General features: G+C 43.4%; 1 protein-coding gene across 1 annotated transcript in view; it reads right to left on the minus strand.

Moving 5' to 3' along the window:
* TULP4 (TUB like protein 4) overlaps positions 1-27,497 on the minus strand; it is a 166,285-nt gene that overhangs the window by 30,592 nt on the left and 108,196 nt on the right. Inside the window, exons 4-6 of the mRNA XM_065889044.1 lie at positions 8,407-8,587; positions 5,888-6,022; positions 2,294-2,460 (exon numbers count right to left, since the gene is read on the minus strand). Coding sequence (XP_065745116.1) covers positions 2,294-2,460; positions 5,888-6,022; positions 8,407-8,587 — 483 coding nt within the window. The remainder of the gene's footprint in view (positions 1-2,293; positions 2,461-5,887; positions 6,023-8,406; positions 8,588-27,497) is intronic.

The following is a 27,497-nucleotide window of genomic DNA, read 5'->3' on the forward strand; positions in this document are numbered from 1 at the left end:
GAAAAATGAACAAACCGTGGCCTCTGACTTTAAGAAAATAAGGCAAATAAACAGAAAAGTGTAACACGTGCCAGAGGTATTAAGCAATGCCCTGGCAGTAAGGTAACACTTACTGTGTAAACAAGGTAATCTCTCCTTCAATCCCAAATCCATAGGGACTCCAATATCCACCTTTATTTTGCCACACACCTTGGCCTCATGCTAACGGCCTCAACTCTGCTCCACGTGAGCTCTTCCTGGGTTCGCCTCATCACCTAGAACTACTTCACTTCTAAAATAGGAATCTGCATTTCCTATCCAAGCACAGCTTCCCGTCCTGTGTTTATCACTTCTTCCTGAACATGCCTTATGACGACTTTATATTACTTGCCAGTCTCAGGTCATAGAGCAGATGCTACCCACCAAAGTTCCCTGGCTGCCCATTTCTATACCATCCTTCGCAGTTCCCTGAATTCCTTCCAGTTTTGGTCTCTCTGCTACATGAATCTCTCCAGTTCCTCATTTCAGGCAGCCTGTACCACTTCTGCCTCTCGGGGTTGCAGAGGCGGCCTGGGCAACGTTGACTCTCACTTTAAAACCACGCTGTCCTGCTCTGGCCGGGGCTTGATTTCAGCTTGCTACCTTGAAGGGCTCCTGCATCGCGTTCTATGCACCAGCACCCAGAGCTCTGAGCTCAGGGCCAGCTGCGTAGGAGCCCCTCAAAATATGTTTGCTGGGTGCTTGAACAAACGAACAAACAAATACGCTTATCTGCCCACAGAACATATTACACTGTCAAAAGATACATTTAAATCCTATGACAACTCAGCAACCAAAAAAACTAGCAATCCAATGAGGAAATGGGCAAGGGTCTCGAACTGACATTTTTCCAAGGAAGATATACAAACGGCCAACAAGTACAGGAAAAGATGCTCAACGTAACTAATCCTCAGAGATATACAAATCAAAACCACCACGAGAGAACACCTCATGCCCATCTGGACGGCTATCACCAAAAAACCAGAAAATAACAAGTGCTGGCGAGGGCGTGGAGAAGCTGGAATCTTTGTGCACTGCTGGGGCGAACGTAAGATGGTGCAGCCACCATGAAACAGTATGGCAGCTCTTCAAAAAGTCAGACACAGAATTACCAGATAGCCTAGCAATTCGACTTCTGGGCATTTATCCAAAAGAACTGAAAGCAGCAACTCAAAGAGATATTTGTATATCCCTGTTCGCAGCAGCTTTATTCATAACAGCCAAAAGCTGGAAGGAAACCAAACGTCCACTGATGGATGAATGGATAAACAAGATGTAGTGCACACATACAATGGCATCTTATTCAGCCTTGAAAAGGAATGAAATTCTGACACAGGCTACGATGTGGATGAACCTCGAGGACATTCTGCTAAGTGAAGTAAGCCAGACACAAAAAGACAAACACTGTATGGTTCCACTTATATGAGGTACGTAGAACAGTCAAATTCATACAAACAAGAAGGTATAGATAGTTTCGGTTTTGCAAGATGAAAAAATTCTGGAGATTGGTTACAAAATAATGTAATACACTTAAAAATGGTTAAGACAGTCAATTTTATGTTATGTGCATTTTACTACAATTAAAAAAAGATACACTTAAATAATTAATGCCTGCACCTAATTACAAATTTCCCCAAATCTGGTATACCTGTCTCTCTGATGAGCTGGGTAAGGTTAGGACGTAAGTCCCTAGTTTATTATCACCCCCATCAACCATCAACTCACTCTCAGACTCCACTCCACTCCACTCCACTGTAGTGGAATTCTGCCTTCACCATAACTGATCCAGACCAGAAATGAGGCGGTCTAAAGCTTTCTGGGAGATACGAACAAATAGAAAGGGGCCCACATGTGCACACTTCCTTAAACACCTTTAAGCTTTTTTACTTACTGTTTAACAATAATTTAGTTTAACTGTAAAAGTACATTACTGGCATAACAAACAAAATCAGAGTAAATACATGTAAATTCAGCATTTACTTCTCTGCGAGTTTCTGATTTTTACTTCGGAATGATGATAAACACCAGCTCACTCTGCTTACTCGCTGTGCACTCATTTGGGAATGGAAATGGGTGTATTTTGGTTAACAGGCAAAAACTTCTTTTTCCCTTACTTCTTCTGGTCTATACCCCATAATTTAATTCAGGTCAACAAAAGATTAAAATCTGTCAAAGATAATCACAGTGAGTAGAATCAGCTCACGAGCATTTAACAGAGGGTGGGTGCAAACTAACACGTCAGAGGCACGGCCGGGTGTCTGGCACACATCCTTACTTGCACAAGCGTGTCCAGTGTAAAGATGTGCTCCCCGCGAACATTGTAGAACTTGACCATGGCACTCTTCAGAAGAGGGCCATTGGGAAGGTCACCGAGCTGGGTCGGGCGCTCCATGCCAGCGACTGCCAGGAGATCTCCCTGCGTGCACCACTGGGCCACCACCTCTGAAATCAGAAAGAGGAAAACGGTCAGCACGAGGGTGGGACCCTTGCTTCCCTGCAAAGACGCTCTGGCTCTGTCAGAGTCTGAATTCATGACTGAATTATTTTTCCTTGAAAGATAACAGAGTGTGCACCCCAAGATATGCCACATTGGCATGAGAATTACGTAGAGCTGAAGGTGATGGAGAAGAAGCAGATAGAAGAAAAGCTCTCTCCCTTCCCCCTACTTGCCTAAAAGCAGGACATAAATCTGTGAAGGTGTCTACCCATCCCCCACCAGGAAGGACAGAAATGAACCACTGGTGACAACGCTAGACCATTATCAACACCAGGGGACTCTGCATAACAAACTTTACTAACTGGCCCTTATCTTCCGTTAGCTCCCCCGTATAATTACCTGCCCACAATGTGCTGTCCTAGGAACTTCAAGTCTTCTCCTTGTCACTTCTCCAAAAAATGTACTGTTCTTTTGTTAACATGCTATCTAAACCCTTTGAGCTACTCATCTCTGTGCTTCCACAGGTAAACACGGTGCAGGTGTTGCTAAGCTTCTGTGTGTTTTTCTCTGGTCAATCAGTTTTTTGTCAGTCTAACTTACAGGGCCTGGTCTGAGAGCCTAAGATGGGTAGAGGGGAAATAGCCTTTTTGCCCCCTCCCCGCTACGTCCTCAAGAAAGAGGAAAGTCACAATAAAGGGTAAAAACCCCAAATGAGGTGAAGCAGTTTACAGTTCACTGTGTGAAAAGCAGAATTCCCCGAAGCTGGGATACTCAGCAGATCTTTCTTCAAGGCAGAACTTCCTCAGCAAACGTCAGCAAGGCAAAGTCTCCCCAACCCCACGAGTCTGCGGTGAAAATGGAGTGGGCAGGGGTGGGGGAGGGCTGGCCGTGGAGACCACGAGGGGCCCAGCACTGTAAGCTTTTGTGCACATGACACAGACTGCAGTGTTGGTGACAAGCTGGGGAACACCAGGAGTCACCTTTCTTCGCTGGAAAAGTTCTCTGATGAAGTTTCTTCGAGACAGTAAAGAAGAAATACTAGACCCTTTCGCTCTACAGATCTTCCTTGGCTTACAACAGGGTTACATCTGGATAAACCCATTGTAAGTTGGAAATGCATTTAATACACCTAACCTTCCGAACACCATAGCTTAGCCTCACCCACCTTAAACATGCTCAGAACACCTACATTAGCCTACAGTTGGGCAAAATCATCTCACACAAAGCCTATTTTATAATAAAGCGTTGAATATCTCACGTAATTCACTGACTACTGTACCGAAAGTGAAAAACAAAGTGTCCAGGTACAGAGTGGTTTTAAATGTATCGGGTTTTGACCCTCGTGATCGTGGCGCTGCCTGGGAGGTCCGCTCACTGCCGCTGCCCAGCATCACGAGAGAGGATGGGATTGCATGTCACTAGCCTGGGAAAAGATCCAAAATCAAAATTCAAAATACGGTTTCCACCAAAGGCATATCGCTTTTGCACCGTCATGAAGTTGAAAAACCCCAGGTTGAACCACGGTAAGTCAGGGACCGTCTGCACCTTGCGAGTCAAACGACCGATCTGTCCGTGATGGGACAGGTTACCGCAGATGGAAGAAGCTGCGGTGAGCCATCTTTGATGGCACCTGGCGACCTGTTCCCAGTATTTACTAACATATCCCATAAAGCGGTGAACAAAAATAAATAATTTTTCAAAAAACGACTGCTGTCCATACCACACGTAAGGCTGAAATATTCTGAAACCAAGACAGAAGAGAGAAACTGCCTACGTGCAGCACCTACTGGATGACACCAATTTACTGAAACATCACCTAACTTTCTGAAATTGGGAAGACAGTGCAAAAGCATCTCGTGTCATGAGGGCATAAATGATTGAAAACATCTTGAGATCAGACTGAGATTTCTAGTTAGGTCATCACAAGAATGCTAAATTTGCCTGTATTTTAAGGATAAAACTCAAGTCAAGAACTTTCACATTTGGGAGGGGTACTTTGGGTCACCTCCCCAAGTCACCTCACCTTCATGTTCCCAATCCTCTCATGCCCATTGTGGGAATGTGTTAGAAGGGCTGCTCCAATATAATTTAGTTTGATAGAGAACAAAAAAATACATCCAAGGAATAAAAAATAAAGTTTCCATAGGTAGTTTCCAAGATGGTGAAAAATCTGAAAAACTCACCCTACAAATAATACAAAGGAACTGAGTGGTAATTATGATATTTTCGGTCAGACACTTGGTAGAGAACGAAGTTCAGGACGGCAGAACTAGAGGTAGGTACTGATGCAATTAATAAACTTGGTTAAAAGGTTTAAAAACAGAATTTTAGAAGAACAAAAGTAGAGCTTGGATCACTAAATATATGAGAGAATTTATGATGACTACCTTTTTGTTTTAGCTCCATGAAAGACAGAAAATTCAGAGAATAATTTACAGAAAAGTCCAAGGAATTTAAGTTCATCATCATCGTAAAAAGAAACGTACTCAGCTCCTAACAGGTCCATTTGTGATAATAAAGAAGGACGTCTACATGTCCCTCCGGAATTTATAGGCTAAATAATTCCTTACAATTATAGTTTTGAAACAGCAAATGGGACACTTAAAAGAGGGAGTTTAACTTGTTTCCAAGAATATCCAATAGTTCTGAAACAGAATTAAGGCAGGTACGATGCATTCCCGCCAATCAACAGTTAAGTATGGGGACTTGATTCTCCATATCCCTGGCATTCCTGAACAATTCAGACAAGAAGCAACACGGCCAGGACTCTGGTCTGATGGCCAGTTTCGAAGGACAGCAGCAAGCTGAACTGAAGGTTCCGGTTTGCCTCCCCACCGCCGGGCCCCGCAATGGCTCCCATTCAGGTTATAGCAGGTCCCTTAACCTCGAGGACCAGAAGTAGCCCTGGAATTTCTACACTGCCCCATTCAACCCTGAAGAGACAGAACTGTTTTTCCAAAGAACTCCTCAGAGGCACAACCTCAACGGTATTCCTGAATTGCAAAATTCAGAACACTGCGAATGCTTAAGGGTGCCTGTCTTCCCTTGAGACAGCGTTTCATTAACGTCCCTCAGGAAGGCATCAGCCCCTGACTGCTGACCTTCACACCGAGGCCTCGGCTGTCTTGTGTGTCACCTGCTGCCGCAGGCACGGCAGGTGCTGCCGCACAACACCCGCAGTGCTGGCTGCAGGCAAGCGGCCCACACCCGAGAGGATCGCTCCTGCCGTGGGGGAAGAAGGGCAGGTGAAGACGAAGGGGACTGTCAGGAATCCCTCCTCAAGGTGAGACCACATAGGAATCGACTTGTCAGCTAAGCAGAGGAGTGAACAGACTCCATTAAGCCTGGAAGAGGCCACTGCAGAGGTCGGGGGTCAACAGGCCTGGCTGTGACGCCCAGCTCGGAAGGCTGGCCGCTCGGGCTGATCCGTACCTTTCAGCCCCGACTGGATGACAGTAGGAGACAAGTCGTCATAGTTGTTCATCAAGCTGATGTCTCCTGAGGTGAAGCTGACGGTGAGCAGCGGCTTGACGTTCTGTACTGGGATGGGATACGCCGCCGGGCCATCTGCGGGGACAGAAGCGCCGAGTGAAAACGAGGCAACAAGCACGTGACCGGAATCCAGGCCCGCGTGCTGCAATCCTGCGGAGGGCCTCGAAACTGCCCAACAGTGCAGACCAGACTCTGGGCTGGGACATTACCAAGTAAGGCAATGCTGCACGGCACTCAGGAACTACACGGAGCATCCGGGGCGCTTCCCGGAGCCCCCTGGAATGAGAGGCGCTGGGGGCCGAAGCCCCAAGGGCACCGAGCAGGGCTCCCTGGGCTCTGTATGCCGTGCTGAGAGCGTGCATGCAGAGTTTATTAACCCCTGTGGTCACGGGTTTACATGGTTCTGATGATGTGCAAACGTAAATTATTTTAATGTCACGTGACGTATAAGGATGGTGCGAAGAGGGATGAAAACATTTTCTTAATCCTGGTCCAATGTACAGAGAAAAGCTGCCTTTCAACACTGAACACACTTTCACTGAACATTACAGCCACCATGAGCTCTCTGCTTTTACCAGAAGAGACCCCACATCTGGAGAGAAGGCCAAGGTCGGATGTGGCTCACACCCAGTGCACGGCCAGCAGAAGGGAACCCTGCTTCGTGCGTGCGAGGAGACGGTGCATTAAGGAAGGAGCCGTGAGGGATGATGCTCTGTATTCTCCCACCCAGGGCGGGCCAGCCTGATCTCTGCTCGCTCACAGTGCTCAGCCCCGCCTGTGGAGGATCCCCAGTTATGACTCTCCTTTGCTTCACTTTTAAGATGCTGCAGGTACCTACCTCTGTGCTCAAATTCCCTAGGCCACCAAGAAACACCCTGCTCTATCTGAATGGTAAATCCCAGTCATCCTCCAAACTGGCCTCTGCTTCTGAAGAGGGCAACAGGTTAGCGTAGTAGCCAGGAACTGCGTTCTGCTCCGAGACTTACTCTGGACTTGCTTTAGCAACTTGGTCTCTGGATCTTGTTTCTTCCCCTAATAAATGTGGATAAGCAAATATGCATTCAATCTAGCAAAGTTCTGTTTTAAAAGGATGCCGAGTCCAAGGCTGAAAGACACTGGTTTCATTGCCACGAGGTGGAGGATGGATCGGCACTTCGCTCAAGGCTGGGGCCCCACGAGGTGATGGATTTCCAGGAGCGAAGAACGCTCTCCCTCCCGACACCCACCAATCCTGAAACACTACCGCCAATCTACACTTTTTTCACAGGGTCTGAAACAATCTCTCATTACCCGTCTGAACGCTGCCTTCTCCCTAACTGCATGAATGGCAATGTATATGTGTACGTCTCTGGGAAGCATGACACTTTATCACGTCTGGGACAAGAGGGAGAAGACTCCAAGTTCCAGTGAGGGCAGATGCTGATGGGGGAGAAAGTTAAAAATACTCTCCCTGGACCAGCCCTTCACAGGCTGAACATGCCCTTCACAGGCTGAACATGCCCACAGTCACAGGGCAGGGTAGACCTCGTCCAGCGTGTGCCTTCAGCCCATTAAGGGCACTCAGCCAGCCGTGTGAGCACAGCTGCCTGGAAGCCCTGCAGCAGGTGACCACGGGGAGTCTCTTCCTTCCACTATTCGTAACATATTCTCCTTTTAAAAAAAGAGGTTGGAGCAGGGGATGGGACACTGGGGAAGAGCCAGAGCCCTGAGTGGACCAGTGCTGAGGGCCGACATTGGTGATGGCCAGCGTCGACACCAAAGGCTTCTGCTTTGGGGGCTAAGACACACTGCAAGGGGTGAAGGAAGCTGGAACCTGAAATTATCCCCACCAAGGGTCTGAAACAATCTTTCATTACTGGTCCAAATGTTAAAAAACTCTGACGTCATCTACTCTAATGTCACTGTGAGGCCTGGGGGCGGGGGGTGAGGGCGGCAGGTTCACCTGAACTGAGGAAGCCCAGACCTTCTGCCTGAAATAAGAAAGACAGGGGCATGGATACCAGCCCAGTGTAAACTGGCCTTCACTAAGGGCAGAGCTAATCCTTTCCCCGCACAACTAAAGCTACGGGCTTTAATAACGTTAGGGATTTGAAACACCACAGATTAGGGTATAAGAATAATAGCACAGCATTTTTCATCGTCAGCTCTCTCTACTCTCACTAAGCAGCTAAGTCCCACGACACCCCAGGGACATGGAAACGGCCATAAGTCTTGTTTTATATCTAGGAAAACCTAAGCCAATGGAGCTTCATCAACCTGACCAGTGATTCTGCAAAAAGGGATGGCAGAGAGAAGACGGTCCAACCAAGAACAGAGATTAGGCCAGTTCTGCCTTGCACTTCTGTTGAGAACCCTGCCCAGTAGGTTAGGGAGCCGTGCGCACGGCGGGCCTGTCCCTTCCCCTGCGGATGGGTTCATTCTCCTTCCACACTCTTGTCCCCACGGAGCCCGCGAGCTACCTTGGGGCGGGGAGTAGTCATCGGAGTCGGTGTCACTCTCGCTGCTGTCCTCCACTAGGAAGGCGGGGTAGTTCCAAGACATGCTGAGGATGCCGTCTGACTCATGCAGGAGGACGTGGGCCAGCATCCTGCCATGGCAGTCCATGACGATCACCTGCCCGTCAGCCGTGCCAAACAGCACCTGCAACCAAGGACCAGGACCCGTGACGGACGGGGAGGAAGGTCTGTGGTTTCTGGCAAAGCTCACCACCTTGACTTGTCCACCAGGACTAAAGAAAGAGACCAGGTAAGCAACTGAGGAAATACACAGAGCAGGAAGTGGCGGAAGCTTAGCTGGCCTGTTACTGGAAGAATTTCAGTCCTCTATTAGTGAGACGTGACTAATGCTATAATAAATACATTCATTATGTTACGTGGACGTTTTCAAACACCAGCAAAATCACTGTTTCACCTTCTGTGGGTTGTTTTTCTTTGTTTTGCTTTTTTGGTTGAAGGAGGAGGGCTAAGAAGAGGATGATATTCTCTTATTTTTCTTGAAAAAAAAAAGCAGCAGCAGCGGTTCATTGTTAATCTCTTAAAGAAAAACTGTAAGTGTATGTAGGCATGTTTGTCTCACGTTCTATTTCACTGAGACTAATAATGGTGTTGATGTATTTAAGTAATAATGTTACAATGAATTCATGATATTAACACATTCATTAAGTGCTTACTTTGGGCTACGCACTTTTCTAACCAGTTTACCTCACTAACTGTCAAAACAATCCTGGGAGGTAAGCGCCAGTACTGCCGGCATGGAGCTGAGACAGGCCTGACGCCTTGTGTGCTGAGGGCCGCTCCTAGGGGCCCCCCCAGTCACCCGGCCCGCAGGCAGACACACAGCCAGGGCTTAAGCACAAGCATGCAGAGGGAGACTGGGCGGCGGCAGACGCCCTCCATCGGAGCGTTAGAGGAGCTGCTCGTGGCTGCTCAAAGCCCCCCCCCCCCCCCCCCGACGGGCGTCATCCCACTGGACGACCCTGAGGGGACGCTTGGGGCCCGGGAAGCAGGACCTCCCTGAGGAGTACACCGTGTTATCTCCTGCTTTGTGTGCTAGGCTCTGCGGTTTCTGCATCTGCCGGCATTGAAATCTTGGTATCTTTTGTGTCTAATGACATCTATCTATCCACCAACAACTCATTGGGAGAACCATACCAGGATCTATACAAAGGGAAAGTTATTTAAGACTTTTAGGTCCATACTACTTTTTGCTTTCTAGATTTTGACACTGAGCTCCTTGAGGGCCAAGACCGTCCACAGCTGTACCCCTGGCACCTAACAGAGCTTTGGGTACAGTAGGCACTCAATAAGTATTTACGGTTACACGAGTGAATTAAAGTCAGTGACAATCAACAGGCAATTATCCTGATGATTACAAGAGATTAATTGCAAGGGAAGATGTATTTCATTTCAGCAGTAATATGCTCACAGAATTTAGAGCTGCTTTAGATAAACCAATTGTCCATCAAATATTCCTTTAGGGCTTCCCTGGTGGCGCAGTGGTTGAGAGTCCGCCTGCCGATGCAGGGGACATGGGTTCGTGCCCCGGTCCGGGAAGATCCCACATGCCGCGGAGCGGCTGGGCCTGTGAGCCATGGCCGCTGAGCCTGCGCATCCAGAGCCTGTGCTCCGCAACGGAAGAGGCCACAACAGTGAGAGGCCCGCGTATCGCAAAAAAAAAAAAAAAACAACAAAACTTTAAACATGATCTACATTTTTAATGATTGTAAACTTAAAAAAAAAAAGAAGCTAAAACAGTTTTCCCCCAAGGCCAGTGATGAATCATCATCGAACGCTGCTTAAAGGAAAAAACAGATAAGACGTAATAGGAACACAGTAAAAATCATTTCAGAAAAAGCTGAATTCTTGGCTGCCAACAGAGAAAACAAACAGTATCTACCAGCATGTCCACAAAGACCTCATGTGACACGGGCAGAGAGAGGCAGACACTGGAGCAGTGGGTCAGAGCCACTGAAGCCCTGGCAGAGGCAGACACTGAATATGCTTCCTGAGCAGTTTGCAGAGAAGATAAATATGGAACGTGACCTCCTGTAACTTCAACTGAAATGTACAATTTACATATTTCAGAAGAAAAAGACGTGTGGGAACCCCACTGTAAGGCAACATCCCAGGAAGCAGGCTTTTCTTCTCCCCTTTCCACATCCTCACCCATTTGTTCAAGCATGTCTGAAGGGCAGCCCTGTACCATGGTGTACGTGAAGGGGTTATTTCATCACCTGTGACTTTGTTTCTCCTAAACGTAGCTCATTAGCAGGCAAGAGCAAACAATCATTCTTCTCAAGTACCCAGGATTAAAACGTATCAACCCCAAACAAGTTCCCAGACCCCTCCTGTTATGGCTCCCACAGTCTCCACTGGCTATTCTCATATCTGACTGTGGGATTATTTCACTTGTCTGACTCCCATGCTAGACTGCAAGCTTCTGAGGACATGGACTATGTCTGCTCTGATCGGGGCAATCTCCTCAGGGCCTGTCATATCCGATGACACATGGCAGGGTTTGTGAAGGGAAGGAGGAGATGAAGCATCTTTTGAGTAACACTCACATTTTTCCATTTTGGAGAAGAACAGACACCATCTAATTCCTGAATAAAGGCCTGGTGGCTTAATGAGTTTTCAGTGTTCAACATCACAGTAAAGCAAAAGAGGACAAAAAAAAAACCAGCTGCCAAATCCCCCATCATTAATCAACTCCGACTACATCTCTCTGGAGAGATAATGCACTGTTAAGATCAGAGAGAAGGAAAAAGGCAACCCTAACAGTCGGGTTGTCAAGCAGTGATGGAGGAAGTTACTCTGTTTTGGAACAAGTGTGTCAGATAACTGAAGAACACTGATATGACATAAAATCAGATTTTCAAAAATCTCCTCTATTACAAGTTCTTTTCATGCCTAATCATTTCCAATGAGATAAAGCTTCTATGAGCCAAGGACTTCAAGAGAACAAGACAGAAACGTCTAATAATAATAAATACACACGCTGGCAAATGCATCCATCTCTGCAGCTTCCACTCCTTAATTCTGGTGCTCTGGACAGAATGGTGCCGACTCCTTTTTCCCAAGCTCTGTCTCCTCTTTTAGGCTTGGCCCCAGACCTCCTTCCCTTTCTAGGAGGTCAGACTCACATCCACAGCCTCAAGGACCCCATTCAGGGCTGGCTTCCTGCCCAGGCCATTCCCCTAAGCTCCAGACTCACAGGTCCAACTGCCTGCCAGCCGCCTACCCCTGGATGTGTTGAAGGCCAGGCCCTTCCGAATCAACATGTCCCAGATGAGATTCATAAACTCACCCATCGCCTGACCCCCACACACAGCAGGTCCCCTGCCAGCAAAGACTGTGGCTTTATCTCCAGTGTCCAGTATGGTGTCTGATACGTTACAGGTGCTCAGACGAGGCTTTTGGGGCCCCGTACACAGAATTAACCTCACTCTAACCATGGCTCCCACAACACTGTTTTTGCATGTCTGTCTTTCCCATTAAACCATGAGGTTCTTGAGGGCAGGCCTGCACCCCCAGGTTCTCCCATGCTGCTTGGCATGAGCGGATGCCCAGTGACTATTAGCAAACAAATTTCTGCCCAAAGCTTTGGCCTTTGCCCAAATTTTCCTACAAATGAAGCAACAACTTCTTTCCTTTCTTCTTTAAACTAAACCAGTGCTCAAATCCTGCCATAAAATTGGCCTCCAAAACACTTTCAGTTATGGATGATATAAATTTCTGTCTCATATTTTTCCTGCTGTTTTCTCTACTGGACTGCAGGCTTCACAGAGGGGCAGGGACAATGCTCCCTCTGTAACGGGTGCACTAAGAACCAAAGAAGGTGGCAGAAACCTGCTAGTCCTCAGGCCACACCAGTTCAACGGCGGTCCCTCAGGGACGGGGGACACTATTGCAGGGCAGTGCTTAGTATCAATGCAATGTTTAAAAAATTGTGGTATCCACATATAATCTCTCCATTTAAATGTACTCCATTCTAAGCTAGTTTTAGATGTAATTATTTTAAAATGTAACACAATTATCACCAGCAATTAAAAACGAACCAAGCCACAGACCAAAGGAGGTAGGAAGAAGACAGCAAATCATTCAAAAGATTTATGTTTTGGAACCAGTGATGACATATATCACCAGTGATTTTACCTTTGGAGACTGGTACGCATCTAAATTCTCGAATAAAGACCGTATCAGGAGATTTCAACTATAAAAATATGTGCTTCTATAACTGTTCACCTTTTTTGTAGTAGACTTTAACCAGTAGCATTGGAACTAGCTACAAAAGGAATTGACTTTGCCCCATTTATTTGCTTTTGTGATTTAAAGCTGGGGGAGAGGATAACAAAGTGATTACAAATTCCTACTACAGGTAGGCCTTATTTTATTATACTTTGCAGATACTGTGTTTTTTTTTAATAAATTAAAGGTCTGTGGCCACCCTGTGCCAAGCAAGTGCCAGTTTCCCAACAGGATTCGCTCACTTTGTGTATCTGTGTCATAGTTTGGTAATTCTCACAACATTTCAAACTTTTTCATTATTATATTTTTTAGAGTGATCTGTGACCAGTGACCTTTGAGGTTACTATTATAATTATTTTGGGGCATCACAAACCGTGTCCACATAAGATGGCGAACTTAACTGATTATTTAAATGGCAACAAAGGATCTAGAATATGACATAAACTTAGTTGATAAAGCAGGGTTTGAGAGAACTGACTCTGATTTTGAAAGAAGTTCTACTGTGCATAGAATGCTATCAAACAGCACTGCATGCTACAGAGACATGGTTCATGAAAGGAAGAGTCAACTGATGGGGCAGACGTCACTGCTGTCTCACTTTAAGAACTACCACAGGCACTCCAGCCTTAGCAGCCACCAGCCTGACCAGCCAGCAGCCACCAACACGGAGACAAGGCCCTCCACCAGCCAAAAGGTTACGACTCACTCAGATGATGGTTAGCATTTTTTAGCAATAAAGTCTTTTTTAGGGCTTCCCTGGTTGCGCAGTGGTTGAGAACCTGCCTGCCAATGCAGGGGACACGGGTTCGAGCCCTGGTCTGGGAAGATCCCACATGCCGTGGAGCAACTGGGCCCGTGAGCCACAACTACTGAGCCTGCGCATCTGGAGCCTGTGCTCCGCAACGAGAGGCCACGACAGTGAGAGGCCCGCGCACTGCGATGAAGAGTGGCCCCCGCTTGCCGCAACTAGAGAAAGCCCTCACACAGAAACGAAGACCCAACACAGCCAAAGATAAAAATTATTTTTTTTTAAAAAGTCTTTTTTTTAATTAGGGTATGTTCATTGTTCTTTTAGACATAACGCTGTTGCACACTTAACAGACCACGGTATAGTGTAAACATAACTTTTATATGCACTGGGAAACCTAAAAATTTGTCTGACTCACTTTACTGCAGTAGTCTGGAACCAAGCCCACAACATCCCTGAGATACGCCTGCAGTAACTTCAGCTCCGTTGGTGGCAAATGTCTAAATGCACTACTGTGGAGGGAGGAGTGAAGGGACAGGCCGTGATGTCCCTTTGCTCTTTAGAAGGAACCTTCTGTCCTGAGATGCCACCAAAGTAAAACTTTTGTTTTGAAAAGACCTCCCTGTTGGGTTTCAGAACACTAGCTTGTAAATGTGCTTCAAGGCCAGATTTGAGTATTTTGCAACTAAGGAAATAGTCATTGAAATCAGACAGTTGTAAAGGACAGAATTGTTCAGTTGATTAACAGAGTATTTCCTGGTTCAAAAAATAAAGATGAAATATAATTTCACAATTGACTGTAACATGCATTTCTAAAATGGACATTTTAAGACTTATTCTGATAAATATGGGAAAGAAATCTCACCCAAAATATAGAATAAAAATTTGTATCTTTGGTCCAAACATGTAATTTTGAAGCCATTTCATCTCCTCACTGCAGAATAACTGCTTATAAACTAACCCATAAAGATGAGAGACTACGCCAAGTTCAAAGATTTTCAGAGAAGGAGATATTCTATCTGCCTCAGGTACTGAATTTAATGTTAGATAATTCCCATTGCTAGAACGTTCTTCCCCAAATCCTTCAGGCTCCATTTTAAAGTTTGTTCACCCTTTTAAGACACCTACACATGATTTCTGGGGGTGGGGTGGGGAACAGAATGACTAGAGAACTAATTTAAAAACAGGATACCTCCAGAAGGATACACAGGTAACTGGAAACAACAATTACCTCTGGGGAACAGAAGTGGGTGGCTTGAGGACAGTGGGGAAAATGGAACTTTTCATCATATAGCCTTTTGAACAGTTAGAATTATATACCATGTGAATATACTATTAAAATATATTTACTACACAAGGAATGAGGTAGAGAGAAAAGTTTCAGGAGCACAGCTCCATATCAGATCTCTGGAGCGGGGTGAAAACACCCAGGCCACTTACCACGTACGTGGTCCTTGGATTGGGAAAGAGGTGCTAGGTGACGCTGAAGTCTGCTTAACCTGTTTGGTAAAGACAGTCTTAAATCTTCTGGGGAAACATCCTTTTCTTTGCAAAGAACTCAGAACTGGGAGTTGGCTGGCTAGGGGTCTGGTTCTATTTTGACTCCTAAATACTTATGTAACTTCGAACTGATCGTTTACCTTCCTGAGTATTTGTTCTCTTCTGTCATCTAAAAGAGGTATATTAGATGCGCTCTCAAATCCTTTCCTGTTTCAAAATGCTCCAAATCTTTGAAACATATCTAAATACATTTCTCAGTATACGGAAACAGTAATTTCCTCCTGTGGCTACTAATAAACTTCAACAAAAGGGCTCAGAGGAAACGATTTCCTGGTCAGAGGACAGTGACGGTCTTCCGACTCAACGGTAGCTGTCAGGGTACACGGTGATGAGGGCAGACCCAACAGCACCTGTGACTGGTGTCAAAGATCAGCGAAGCCGGACACTAGTCAAGGAGGTAAGGACAGATTTTTACCCAGTAATCACTACTGCAATAAGAAGGAGGTGAACCCAACTTCCACTAGTGCAGACATGACTGTGCATTTTAAAGGGAGAATGAGAGAACAGCGAGGGAGGCGGGGGCTAGAGCAGAGCCAGGGAAGTGGAAATTTTGCCAAAAGTGGGAGGTGGGGACTGTCAGTGTCATTAGGCCATCTGGGTTTTGCTAGTTAGGGTCCAGAGACTGGGAGACAGGGGCCCTAGTTTTAGGTGCTGTAATTCTTCCGCAGCCTCGAGCTTTCCCAGGCAAGAACATCGGAAGGCTGGAGTTGTCATCTTTAGCTACACAGCCTTGCGTGGACAGAAACTATGCTAGTGTTTGTTCAAGACAGAGAGAGAGAGAGAGAGAGAATGAAACATTTGTGATGTGAATCTAGTTTTGACAGGCCAAGGCTGAGGCCCAGTCAAGAAGAGTGGGGCCTGCCTAGCATTTAGTCAGGAGAGTGTCTGTCACTCTTAGTGACACACATCACCTCCCTCTAAAATGACACCAGGATGTATTCAATGCCAATGGTAGGGCTGTCAGAGCAGCAAGGCATTCGAGGTTTAGGAATGCCAAAGGGAACCCTGGGAAGCTCAATCCTGTAGTGCAGCCATCCGGACAAAGACCGCCATTCTTGCAAGGGCTCTGCGTCAGAACCAAGGCCACTGCCATGCTGTGGTATTAATATAAGCATATGAAGACAATATAACACTAAACTGACAAGAAATTGACTTTAAAATAATTTAGACTACCAATTTAAAAAAATACATATCTTTTTAAAAAAATTGTGGTAAGAATACTTAATACGAGATCTACACTCATAAATTTTTAAGTATACAATACAGTTTTAAGTGTACAATATCATTCACTACAGGCAAAACGCTGTGCAAAAGATCTCTAGAACTTGTTAATCTCGCATAACTGAAACTTTATAGCAACTGAACTTCAATTCCCTGTTCTCCTCTCCCTCCAGCCCTGGGCAACCACAATTTTACTCTCTGCTTCTATGTGTTTGATTATTTTAGATACCTCATATACATGAGATCATGAAGTATTTGGACTTTAGTGACTGGATCATTTCACTTCGCATAATGTCCTCAAGGTTTTTTAATATATTATTTAGCCTTTTTTTTTTTTTTTTTTGCGGTACGCGGGCCTCTCACTGTTGTGGCCTCTCCCGTTGCGGAGCACAGGCTCCGGACGCGCCAGAGCTCAGCGGCCATGGCTCACGGGCCCAGCCGCTCCGCGGCATGTGGGATCTTCCCGGAACGGGGCACAAACCCACGTCCCCCGCATCGGCAGGCGGACTCTCAACCAACTGCGCCACCAGGGAAGCCCCTAGCCTTCCTTTTTAAGACAGTATTTCACTGTATGTGTATATTTCATTGTAAGAATATATGACATTTTCTTTATCTTTTCATTCACTGATGGACATTTAGGTTGTTTCCACATCTTGGCTATAGTGAATAATGCTGCAATGAACATGGCTGTGCAAATACCTCTTTAAGACCCTGTTTTCAATTCTTTTGAATACACAGCCACAAGCGGGATTGCTGGGTCATGTGGTAGTTCTACTTTTAATTTTTTGAGGAACTTCCGTACCTGCAACGTTTTACATTCTCACTACAGTGCACAAGGGTTCCAGTTCCTCCACATCCTTGCCAGCACTGTTTTTTCTTTTTTTAAATAACAGCCATCCTGACAGGTATAAGGTGATATCGGACAGTGGTTTTGATTTGTATTTCCTGATGATGAGTCACGTTGAGCATCTTTCATATACTTGTTGGTCAATGTAAGGACTCTTTCGAGGTCAATGTAAGTCTATTCAAGTCCTCTGCCCATTTTTTATTCTGGCTTTTCTCTTTGTTTTTCTATACTTTATTAATTTTTCATTATTTTTAATTTTTTTTGCTATTGAGTGGAAGGAGTTCTTTATATATTTTGGGTACTAACTACTTACCACATATGTGGTTTGCAAATATTTTCTCCCATTCCACAGGTCGCCTTTTCACTCTGTTAATTGTTTTCTATGCTGTGCAGAAACTTCCTAGTTTGATATAGCCCTACTTCGCTAATTTTGCTTTTGCGGCCTATGCTTTTGGTGTCATATCCAAGAAATCATTGCCAAGACCAATGTCATGAAGTGTCCCCTATGTTTTCTTCTAGGAGTTTTACGGTGTCAGATCTTGTGTTTAAATCTTTAATCCATTTTTTAGTTGATTTTTGTATATGGTATAAGGGTCCAATTTTATCCTTTTGCATGTGGATATCCAGTTTCCGAGAACCATGTATTGAAGAGACTACCCTTTCTTCACTGTATATTCTTGGCACCCTTGCTGAAGATCAGTTGACTACATATGGGTTAAATTTCTGTTCCACTGGTCTCTATGCCATTGGTGTTTACGCCAGTACCGTAACGTTATATTTGGTATAGCACTGTAATGTACTTTGAAATCAGGAAGTGTGATTCCTTCAGCTTTGTTCTTTTTCACGACACTGTTTTGGTTAGTCTAGGACCTTTGTGGCTTCATCTGAATTTTAGAATTTTCTCCCTATCTCTGTATAAAATGCCATTGGGATTTTGATAAGGATTGCACTGAATCTGTAAATAGATTTGAGCACTATGGACACTTTAACCATAGTAAGTCTTCCCGTCCATGAACACGGGATGTCTTTCCATTTATTGGTGTCTTCTTTAATTTCTTTCCTCAATGTTTGATAGTTTTCAGTGTACGAGTCTTTCACCTCCTTAATCTAGTTTATTCCTAAGCATTTTATTCCGTTGGATGCAATTGTAAATGGGACTGTTTTCTTCATTTCCTTTTCAGAGAGTTCATTGCTAGTATATAAAAATGCAACTGATTTCTGTACACTGATTTTTGGATCCTGCAATTTTACTGAATTCATTTATTCTAACAGTTTTTTTGTGTATGTGTAGTCTTTAGGGTTTTCTACATATAAAACTATGTCATGGTTTCTATTTGAATGTCTTTTCTTTGTTTTTCTTGCCTAACTGCCCTAAGACTTCTAGTATTTTGTCAAATAAAAGTAAAGAGAGCAGGTATCATCTTGTTCCTGATCGCAGAGCAAAAGCTTTCAGTTTTTCACCACTGAGTATGATATTAGCTGTGGAATTCTCATGTATGGTCTTCGTTATGTGGAATTAATTTCCTTCTATTCCTCGTTTAGAGTTTTCTTATCCTGAAATGGTGCTGGATTTTGTCAAATGCTCTTTTTCTGCATCTATTGAGAACACGGTTCTTATCCTATATTCCGTTAATGTGGTGTATCACATTAATTGACTTATAATGTTGAACATCCTTGCATCCCAGGGGTAAAATCCCACTTGACTGTTGTGTAAGATCCTTTTAATGTGCTGTTTAATTCAGTTTGCTAATATTCTGTGGAGAATTTTTGCATCTATGTTCATCAGGGATATTTATCTGTAATTTTCTTTTCTTATAGTGTCTTTGTCCGGCTTTGGTACCAGGGTGATGGTGGCCAGATACTATAAAACTCTTAGAGGAACACATAGGCAGAACCCTCCTTGACATAAGGAGAATAATCACAGAAATATCTTTTTCGATTCATCTCCCAGAGTGATGGAATAAAAACAAAAATAAACAAATAAAATAAAAAATAAACTCAAAAGCTTTTGCACAGCAAAGGAAACCACAAACAAAACGAAAAGACAACCCACAGAATGGGAGAAAATATTCACAAATGATGCTACCAACAAGGGATTAGTCTCCAAAATTTACAAAGAGCACATGCAGCTCAATGTCCAAGAAACAAACAACCCAGTCAAAAAATGGGCAGAAGACCTAAATAGACATTTCTTCAAAGAAGACATACAGATGGCCAAGAGGCACATGAAAAGATGCTCAGCATCGCTAATTATTAGAGAAATGCAAATCAGAACTACAATGAGGTATCACCTCACACCAGTCAGAATGGCCATCCTCAGAAAATCTACAAACAATAAATGCTGGAGAGGGTGTGGAGAAAAGGGAACCCCCCTACACTGTTGGTGGGAATGTAAATTGGTACAGCCCCTATGGAGAACAGTATGGAGGTTCCTTAAAAAACGAAAAATAGAGCTACCATATGATCCAGCAATCCCACTCCTGGTCCTATTCTCTGGAGAAAAACATGGTTTGAAAGGATACATGCACCTCAATGTTCACTGCAGCACTGTTTGCAATAGCCAAGACTGAAAAAAAAAAAAAAAGATACAAATGAACTTATTTACAAGACAGAAATAGACTCACAGACTTAGATAATGAACTTATGGTTACCAGCACTGAAGGGTGTGTGCGGGGGGGGGGGGGGGGGGGAAGGAAAGATTGGGAGTTTGGAATTGACATGTAGACACTGCTATGTTAAAAAAAAATTAAGAAACAAATTAAGTTCATTAAAGTAAAAAAAAAAAAGTCTTTTTACCCATTTTTGTTTCTATCCTCACATAAAAATAGCAAACAGTATGTGACACACTATACCATGTATACAATTATTATTAAAATAAACCTGATATGGTATTTAAAATGAAAAAAGTAAACACATCTGTTAGGTCCGCTTGGTTTACAGTGTTGTTAAAGTTCACTGCTTCTCTATGGATTTTCTGTCTGGTTGTTCTATCCAGTATTGAGAGTGGAGGAGTGAAGTCTCCTACCATTACTGTACTGCTATTTCTCCTTTCAGTTCTGTCAGTGTTTGCTTTACATGATAATTTAGTGTTTTATATACTTAGGTGCTCTAATGTTGTACGCATATATATTTATAATTGTTATTTCTCACTGGTTAATTGACCCTTTTGCCTTTATGTTTTTCCTTATCTCTTGTGACAGATCTTGACTCAACATCTATTTTGTCTGATATAATTATAGTCTTTTGGTTTGTTCTCTTCGGTTATCATCTGCATGGAATATCTTTTGCCAACCCTTCACTTTCATCCTATATATGATCTTAAATCTAAAGTGAGCCTCCTATAGGCAGCATATAGTTGTATCTTGTTTTTTTTTTCATCCATTCAACTACTTTGTGTCTTTTTATTAGGGAGCTTAATCTATTTACATTTAGAGTAATTATTGATAGGGAAGGACTTATTACTGCCATTTTGTTAACTGTTTTCTGTCAGTCTTTTAGTTCTTCTGCCCCTCTTTTCCTCTCTTGCCGTCTTCGTGTTTCATTGATTTTTTTGTATTTGTATGCTTTGATTCCTTTCTCTTTTTCTTTTGCGTATCTTCTATAGGTATTTTCTTTGGTTACTATGGGGCTTACATAAAAGAAATTATAGTTACTCTACTTGTAATTCTCCCCTCCCACTGCATTTTATGTTACTGATGTCACAATTTATATATTTTTATATTGTGCATCCACTGGCATAGTTTTATAATTATAGTTATTTTTAATAGTTGTCTTTTAACTTTTATTATAATTAAAAGTGATATATCCATCACCGTTACAGTAACAAAATAGTCTGTATTTGTCTATACCTTTATTAGCGAGTTTTGTACTTTCATACTATTGTTTATCATCCTTTCCTGTCAACTTAAAGAACTCCCTTTAGCATTTCTTGTAAGGTAGGTCTAGTGGTGATGAACTACCTCAACTTCTGTGTGTCTGGGAAAGGCTTTGTCTCCTCATCACTTGTTAAGTACAGTTTTGCAAGGTATAGCATTCTTAATCGGCAGGTGTTTTTTCATTCAGCACTTTGAATATATAGTCACACCTCCTCCTGGACTGAAAGTGTTATGGCGGTTTCCTTACATGAGACAAGTTGCTTTTTTCTTGCTGATTTCAAAATTCTCTTTGCCTTTGGACTTTTGACAATTAGATTATAATGTATCTCAGTGTGGATTTTTGAGTTCATCTTATTGGGGATCCATGAGGAGTCCAGAATCTGGATGTCCATTTCATTCCCCAGATTTGGGAAGTTTTCAGCCACTATTTCTTTGAATAAACAGTCTGCCCCTTTCTCTCTCTTTTCTTCTGAGGCTCCCATAATACATATATTGGTCCATGCGATGGTATCCCACAAGTCCCTCAAGCTTTCTTCATGCTCTCACTCTTTTTTCCTCCTCTGACTAGATAACTTCCAATGACCCATCTTCAAGTTTCCTGATTCTTTCCACTGCTTCATCTAATCTGCTGCTGAAACCCTCCAGTGTACTCTTCATTTCAGTTGTTGTACACCTCAGCTACTTAATTGCTAATTTTTGAAAAACATCTGAAAGCCTCGCTTGGTTCATGCTTTGTTCTCTTGAACTCACTGAGCATCTTTATGACTGCTGTTTAGAATTCTCTGTCAGGTAAATTATATATCTCCATTTCATTGGGGTCAGTGTCTGGAGATTTATCTTGCTAGTCCAAACCACTGTCTTTGTTCTTAGTGGCCTCAAGGTGTATAGAGTATGCTGGGTCATGTCAGTGCTCTAATTCAGAAGCCAGTCCCTTGGGCAGTCCTCAGGAAATCTGAACATTGGATACATGGTCCAATTCTCCCCGCCCCCCAACCTCCCCACCCAAAGTAGAAGCTGGAATCTGGGCTTTTTTTCACCAGCTCATTCTGTGTTGGGCCAGAAGGAGGGGCTGTGTTGAGGGATAGTTCAAACTGCCACCTCTGTTCTCAGTGGCCCCGGTGTTCAATCAGCCCTTTGAGACAGATGAGACAGAAGCCAGTGGCTTAGGCTACACCCAGGAAAAAAAAATCACAATATTGGATGTATGATCCAGTTCTTTCCTTCTCTTCCCAGGGAGAAGCTGGGAGTTGTCTCCCAATCATATGGCACTTTGCCAGGGGTGGTGATTACGGCAAGAGGGTATCTCAAATTTTCCTACCAATTCTGATGTGGCTGGTTTCACACACACTTGGGGTGTGGAAGCCTCTCAACTGGTTTCTGGATTTCTCACAAAGGGAACTGGTCTGTGTATTACTGATTTGGTGTGCCTGTTGAAGAAAGGAGGGTCCAGAGCTTGCTATTCTGCCATTCTGCTAACATCACTCCTGCCCAACATAGTCTTTAAAGGGTGTATTTAATAACAGCCATTGTACACAAATAACTGCCTCCCGTCTTTCATTCTTTTTCTTTTTCTTTTTTTTTTTTTTGCCATACGCAGGCCTCTCACTGCTGTGGCCTCTCTCGTTGCAGAGCACAGGCTCCGGACGCGCAGGCTCAGCGGCCACGGCTCACGGGCCCAGCCGCTCTGCGGCATGTGGGATCTTCCCGGACCGGGGCACGAACCCGCGTCCCCTGCATCGGCAGGCGGACTCTCAACCACTGCGCCACCAGGGAAGCCCCCGTCTTTCATTCTTAACCTGAACGGCCAAATGTAAATTTCAAGGAAGATTTTCTATTTGGCATATTTTATAATTTATCTGTACTGAGTGTTCCATATAGTGATCCAACAATGATCTGAGTCTGGAGATAACAAAGAGCAATTTAATTTTTAAATGACTTAATTGCCAATGTCACTCAACCCAAACAGCACAAAATAGTACAAACAGTAGTTTCACCTGTTTTTGCTAAAGAAAATCTATTTTCTCCTATGAAGAGCTCAGCAGAATATCCAGAACACACACGTACAAACAGAATCCAAAAACGTTTCAACTGTATTCACAGTAGTGTAAAGATAGCCACAATGGGTGGGAGGCCATCTCCTGATCTCCTTTCCTGAGCATGTTTCCATTATTTTCCTTCATCGTTACTCACATCCTCCTTGCCTATTTTGGCAAGAAGCATTCCTATATATGTTCAGTTCAAGGCTTTAAATAAAGATGAGCTTCCCTTGTACAGTACTTTTTTAGTACATGCACCACTAAAAACTCATGGGAAAATCTAATGGGAAGAGAGGGAAGAGAATCACTTTTTCCACTGGTTTAGATTACATCTGATTTCAAAGCTATGTTTCCACAAGCCACTAGGCAGGAGCTGTACTCCACAGGTCCTTTAACCTACTTACAGTTCCCTCGCGACTGAGGGTCTTCAGAATAAGAATGGTTCACTGAGTTGTTACTCTAGTGAGTTGGTGGATTAAAAATAATAATAGTAATAAATAATTTGAGTACAAGAGCTTGTGTAAGAGATTTCCATGTTCTTCTCTCACTGTGTTAGCACAATGGCTTTCAAGTCTTTCCAGGAAAGCTAAGACCTATACAGTCCCTATAATTACTACCTAAAAGGACTAGATGCAGGCTCCCTGGAGAGGTGGGGGCAGCACTGAGGGGGGCGGTCAGCTAAGTCACTCCAAAAACCAGCACTTACACAGCCAGCAGAGCAGAATATTTTCTTATGGTGAAGAAAAGACTCCTTGCAAATAACAAACTGTGACTCTTTTTATTTTGGTTTTGTTAAGTCTGACTTTTTTTTTCTATCAATGATCGGGCCTCATCTATGAGACAGTCATTTCCTGTATGTCAAATATCAGTAAATTACTTTTCATTTATAAAACTACGGTGGCAACACCACATTTTTAGCTGAGAAAGTAAAGATTTATGCTGCTTTTTAAAGTTTCCTTTATAAACCATTTCCTATCTTACAGTGCAAGACAAAGAAAAACTTCAGAATGAACATCTATCTTCTTGATGTAACAGATGCCCTCCTTTAAAGCCATGGCTAATCCAAGCCCCAGATAAATCATTTACTTTAATCTGACAAGACCTTCTTCAAAGTAAAGATAAGAGGTGGTATGACAGATAACAGCACTGTGGTTATGGAAGGAAATCCCACATTTTGAAGAGATTTATATTGAAATAAGTATGGGTGAAAGGACATGCTATCTGGGATTTGCCTTAAATACAGCACAGAAAAAAAAGAATAAAGGGATAAAATAGCAAATGTGGTAAAATATCTGCGTTCTTTACTTTTGACATGTTACTGAATTTTTTATAATCAAAGTTTTAAAATTTATAAAATTAAAAAACCCTACAGAATCATTTATTACTTAAAATACTTCAAGGGAGTCAGCAAATCTATGAGTTCTATGTTGGTACTTCATAACCTTATATTTCAGAATTAAATGAATAATTACTCTTTTCAACCGACTAATGTGTTAAATCTTTAAGCGTATATTAGTACCATACCAGTTCCTTTTTCACCAATTCATGTCTCTGGAAAGACGCTGTACAGTAATGATTTAAATATTTTTATTTTTAAAATTATTTGAACTAAATGAATTAATCCTGCACTGAAGTATCGCCTTTAACGATCCTGCTACACCACTCAAGTCCTGACTCCAGTCTACTCCAAATGAGAAATAAAGGTCATGTTTCTTACGAAGCGTGTACATAAAAACAGCTTTCATTTCATCGATGTCACAGAGGCACAAGGGGTGCTTTTAGAGATTTTTCTTGTTGTTGTCGTCCACGTCACGGCACCGACTGCATTTAAAGTTGTTGTAAAAACGCTGGTGGATCACTGATCACATCAGCAGACACTGGATCAGGAGGGACCACATTTTGTGAAAAACTTACTTTCAGCTGATGAGAGGAGGCTTGGAATCTACCATTTGTATCCAAAAGCAAAAAGAATAAACCTCTCTTCCTCGGTTAAAAACAACGAAAACAACACACCAAGATGGAGGCCGGAGGAGAAGATTTCACCCCACTCACATCTGCGTGTACTAAGACTTGAAAATTGGAAAGCCTTCTCTTGGGGCTGTTTAAGACATACCAACCCCAGACCCCTTCTAGTTTATTTGAAATCATGGCTTGAAGTGTCTAAGAAAATATCAAGTCTATTTAAGTATTTAGGACTCCCTTTGAAAAAGGTTTTAGTATTTAGTACCAGGTTTTATTTATTTATTTTTTTTTAATTTTTTTTTTTTTGCGATACGCGGGCCTCTCACTGCTGTGGCCTCTCCCGTTGTGGAGCACAGGCTCCGGACGCGCAGGCTCAGCGGCCATGGCTCACGGGCCCAGCCGCTGCCGCGGCATGTGGGATCTTCCCGGACCGGGGCACGAACCCATGTCCCCTGCATCGGCAGGCGGACTCCCAACCACTGCGCCACCAGGGAAGCCCCTAGTACCAGGTTTTAAGCTTCAGTATATAAACAAACATTACCTCTACTCGTGGAAAACTAAAGTCTGGACATTTAGCAAACAGATGTATTAGGTGAAGAATTCCCATTTCACACCAAACTGCCTTCTAAACGAGGCCAATTTCTACAGAATATTCTTTTAAATAGGAAAGACTTCCTTACATGGATACTTTAAGTATAATTATGATTACAAAAACTCAGTTCACCTACATTTTAAAATCTAGTATATAAAGTGAAGAATACCTGTATTTCTTTAGGACTGTTAACCTCAGTAGCAAACACTTAAATATTCCAGCTATGTGACAAATGTTTGTTTCCTAACAGAACATTCCAAAGGAGAAACTACTGGTTATTCATTATAATTGAAGGTCAAGCATAATATGTGTCTACTGAAATAATAGGTTTCACTTGTAAGACTGTGTCTGTAAATCCTTTGGAGCAGAAAATTTGTTTTCATAGTCTACTTCCCTCTCTTCTATTGTATAGGATCGTTCTCCTGTTTTTCTTTTTTTTTTTGTAGTACGTGGGCCTCTCACTGCTGTGGCCTCTCCCGTTGCAGAGCACAGGCTCCGGACGCGCAGGCTCAGTGGCCATGGCTCACGGGCCCAGCCGCTCCGCGGCATGTGGGATCTTCCCAGACCGGGGCACGAACCCGTGTCCCCTGCATCGGCAGGCGGACTCTCAACCACTGTGCCACCAGGGAAGCCCCGTTCTCCTGTTTTTGAAGTTCATCATCATCACACAATAACCTCTGCTGTATAATTTAATCATAGTTTGTATCTGTCGTCGCCTGGATAAACTCTACAAAGTAATTATCAGTACTTCCAAATTTTATGAAGAACAAGTATTTGCCTTTATGATTTTTAAAAATATTGACCTGTGTCCTCATTAAAGGAAAAGAGCCTTAAAGTGTCCCTCCTATGGCTACAGACTTCCTGAATGAAATTCCAGGATGTTCTTCATGAATTTTTATCGGGAATGATGTCACCAAGCTGGTGAAATTGTCATTCCTGACTTTGCTCCCCTGCACCAGAAGAATAACTAATAACTATTCACCATACCACCGAGAGAATCCTAGTGAGGCTAAGTACCCACCCCCCCGCACCATGGAGACCCAGGTCTGCAATATGGTAACACTGGTGCATAATTCACTTACAACTAAAGTTAAAAAAATGAATATATGTCATAGGCACACTGGGGAAAGAGGAGAATTTCAGAATATTGACACTGAAAAGTCTGCTGGCTCAGGATAAAAAAATTCTCATTACTGTAAAGAAGAGATGAAAGAGAGGGAAAAAGAGGGGTCAGATATGACATAGGAAGAAAAAAGGAAAAAAATCTTAGGGCGGGGTGGTCTGTGAAGACGTCATCAATCCTAACCCGCTGTCCTCAGGCAGCACTGCAGGGACACCATGCCAGGAAATGGAGACATGTAATCTTGCAAAGGCCTTCCTCCAAGGAAACCACGCGGATTTTCTTGGTACTATATCCTAAGAGCTAATAGTTGTCACTGAGTTGAATTTTCTATACCGTGAATCAAGATGAAGCTGACAATTCATATTCAGAAACTGTTTTTGGATTTGAGTAGGAAGAAGAATTCAGTTATTAGGATCCTCACTCAAACTGCTTTCTAAAGGAGGGATAACCACACAGCCTAAAAAGTTAAGAAAAGAACCAACAACGCCCCACCCCACCCCTCAATCCAACCAGCCTTAAGTAATGAAAGATTCCACACAAGTATCAGGAGATGTGAAAAACCAAATAATTAGACTTTTCTGTATGAAACAGTTATGAATGAAAAACTAATGCTGGGCCCTCCCAGGACAGCCTGTGTGGGGTAAACCAAGAACTCCTCTCATGACTGTGTGGTACCTGAGGACGGGAGGAAATCTGGCAATTCCTCAGGTGAGGATAAGGACTTAATCATCACCAGGCAGAGAGGAGGGGGAGGCCGGCGCTTCCAGAGAAAGCATTCTTCCCGCACTCACTGCATGACCGCACTACTGCTGCACAGGGAACAATGAGGCGTGGCCCCTG

Source organism: Phocoena phocoena, chromosome 12 (genome assembly GCF_963924675.1).
Source record: "Phocoena phocoena chromosome 12, mPhoPho1.1, whole genome shotgun sequence".
NCBI lineage: Eukaryota > Metazoa > Chordata > Mammalia > Artiodactyla > Phocoenidae > Phocoena > Phocoena phocoena.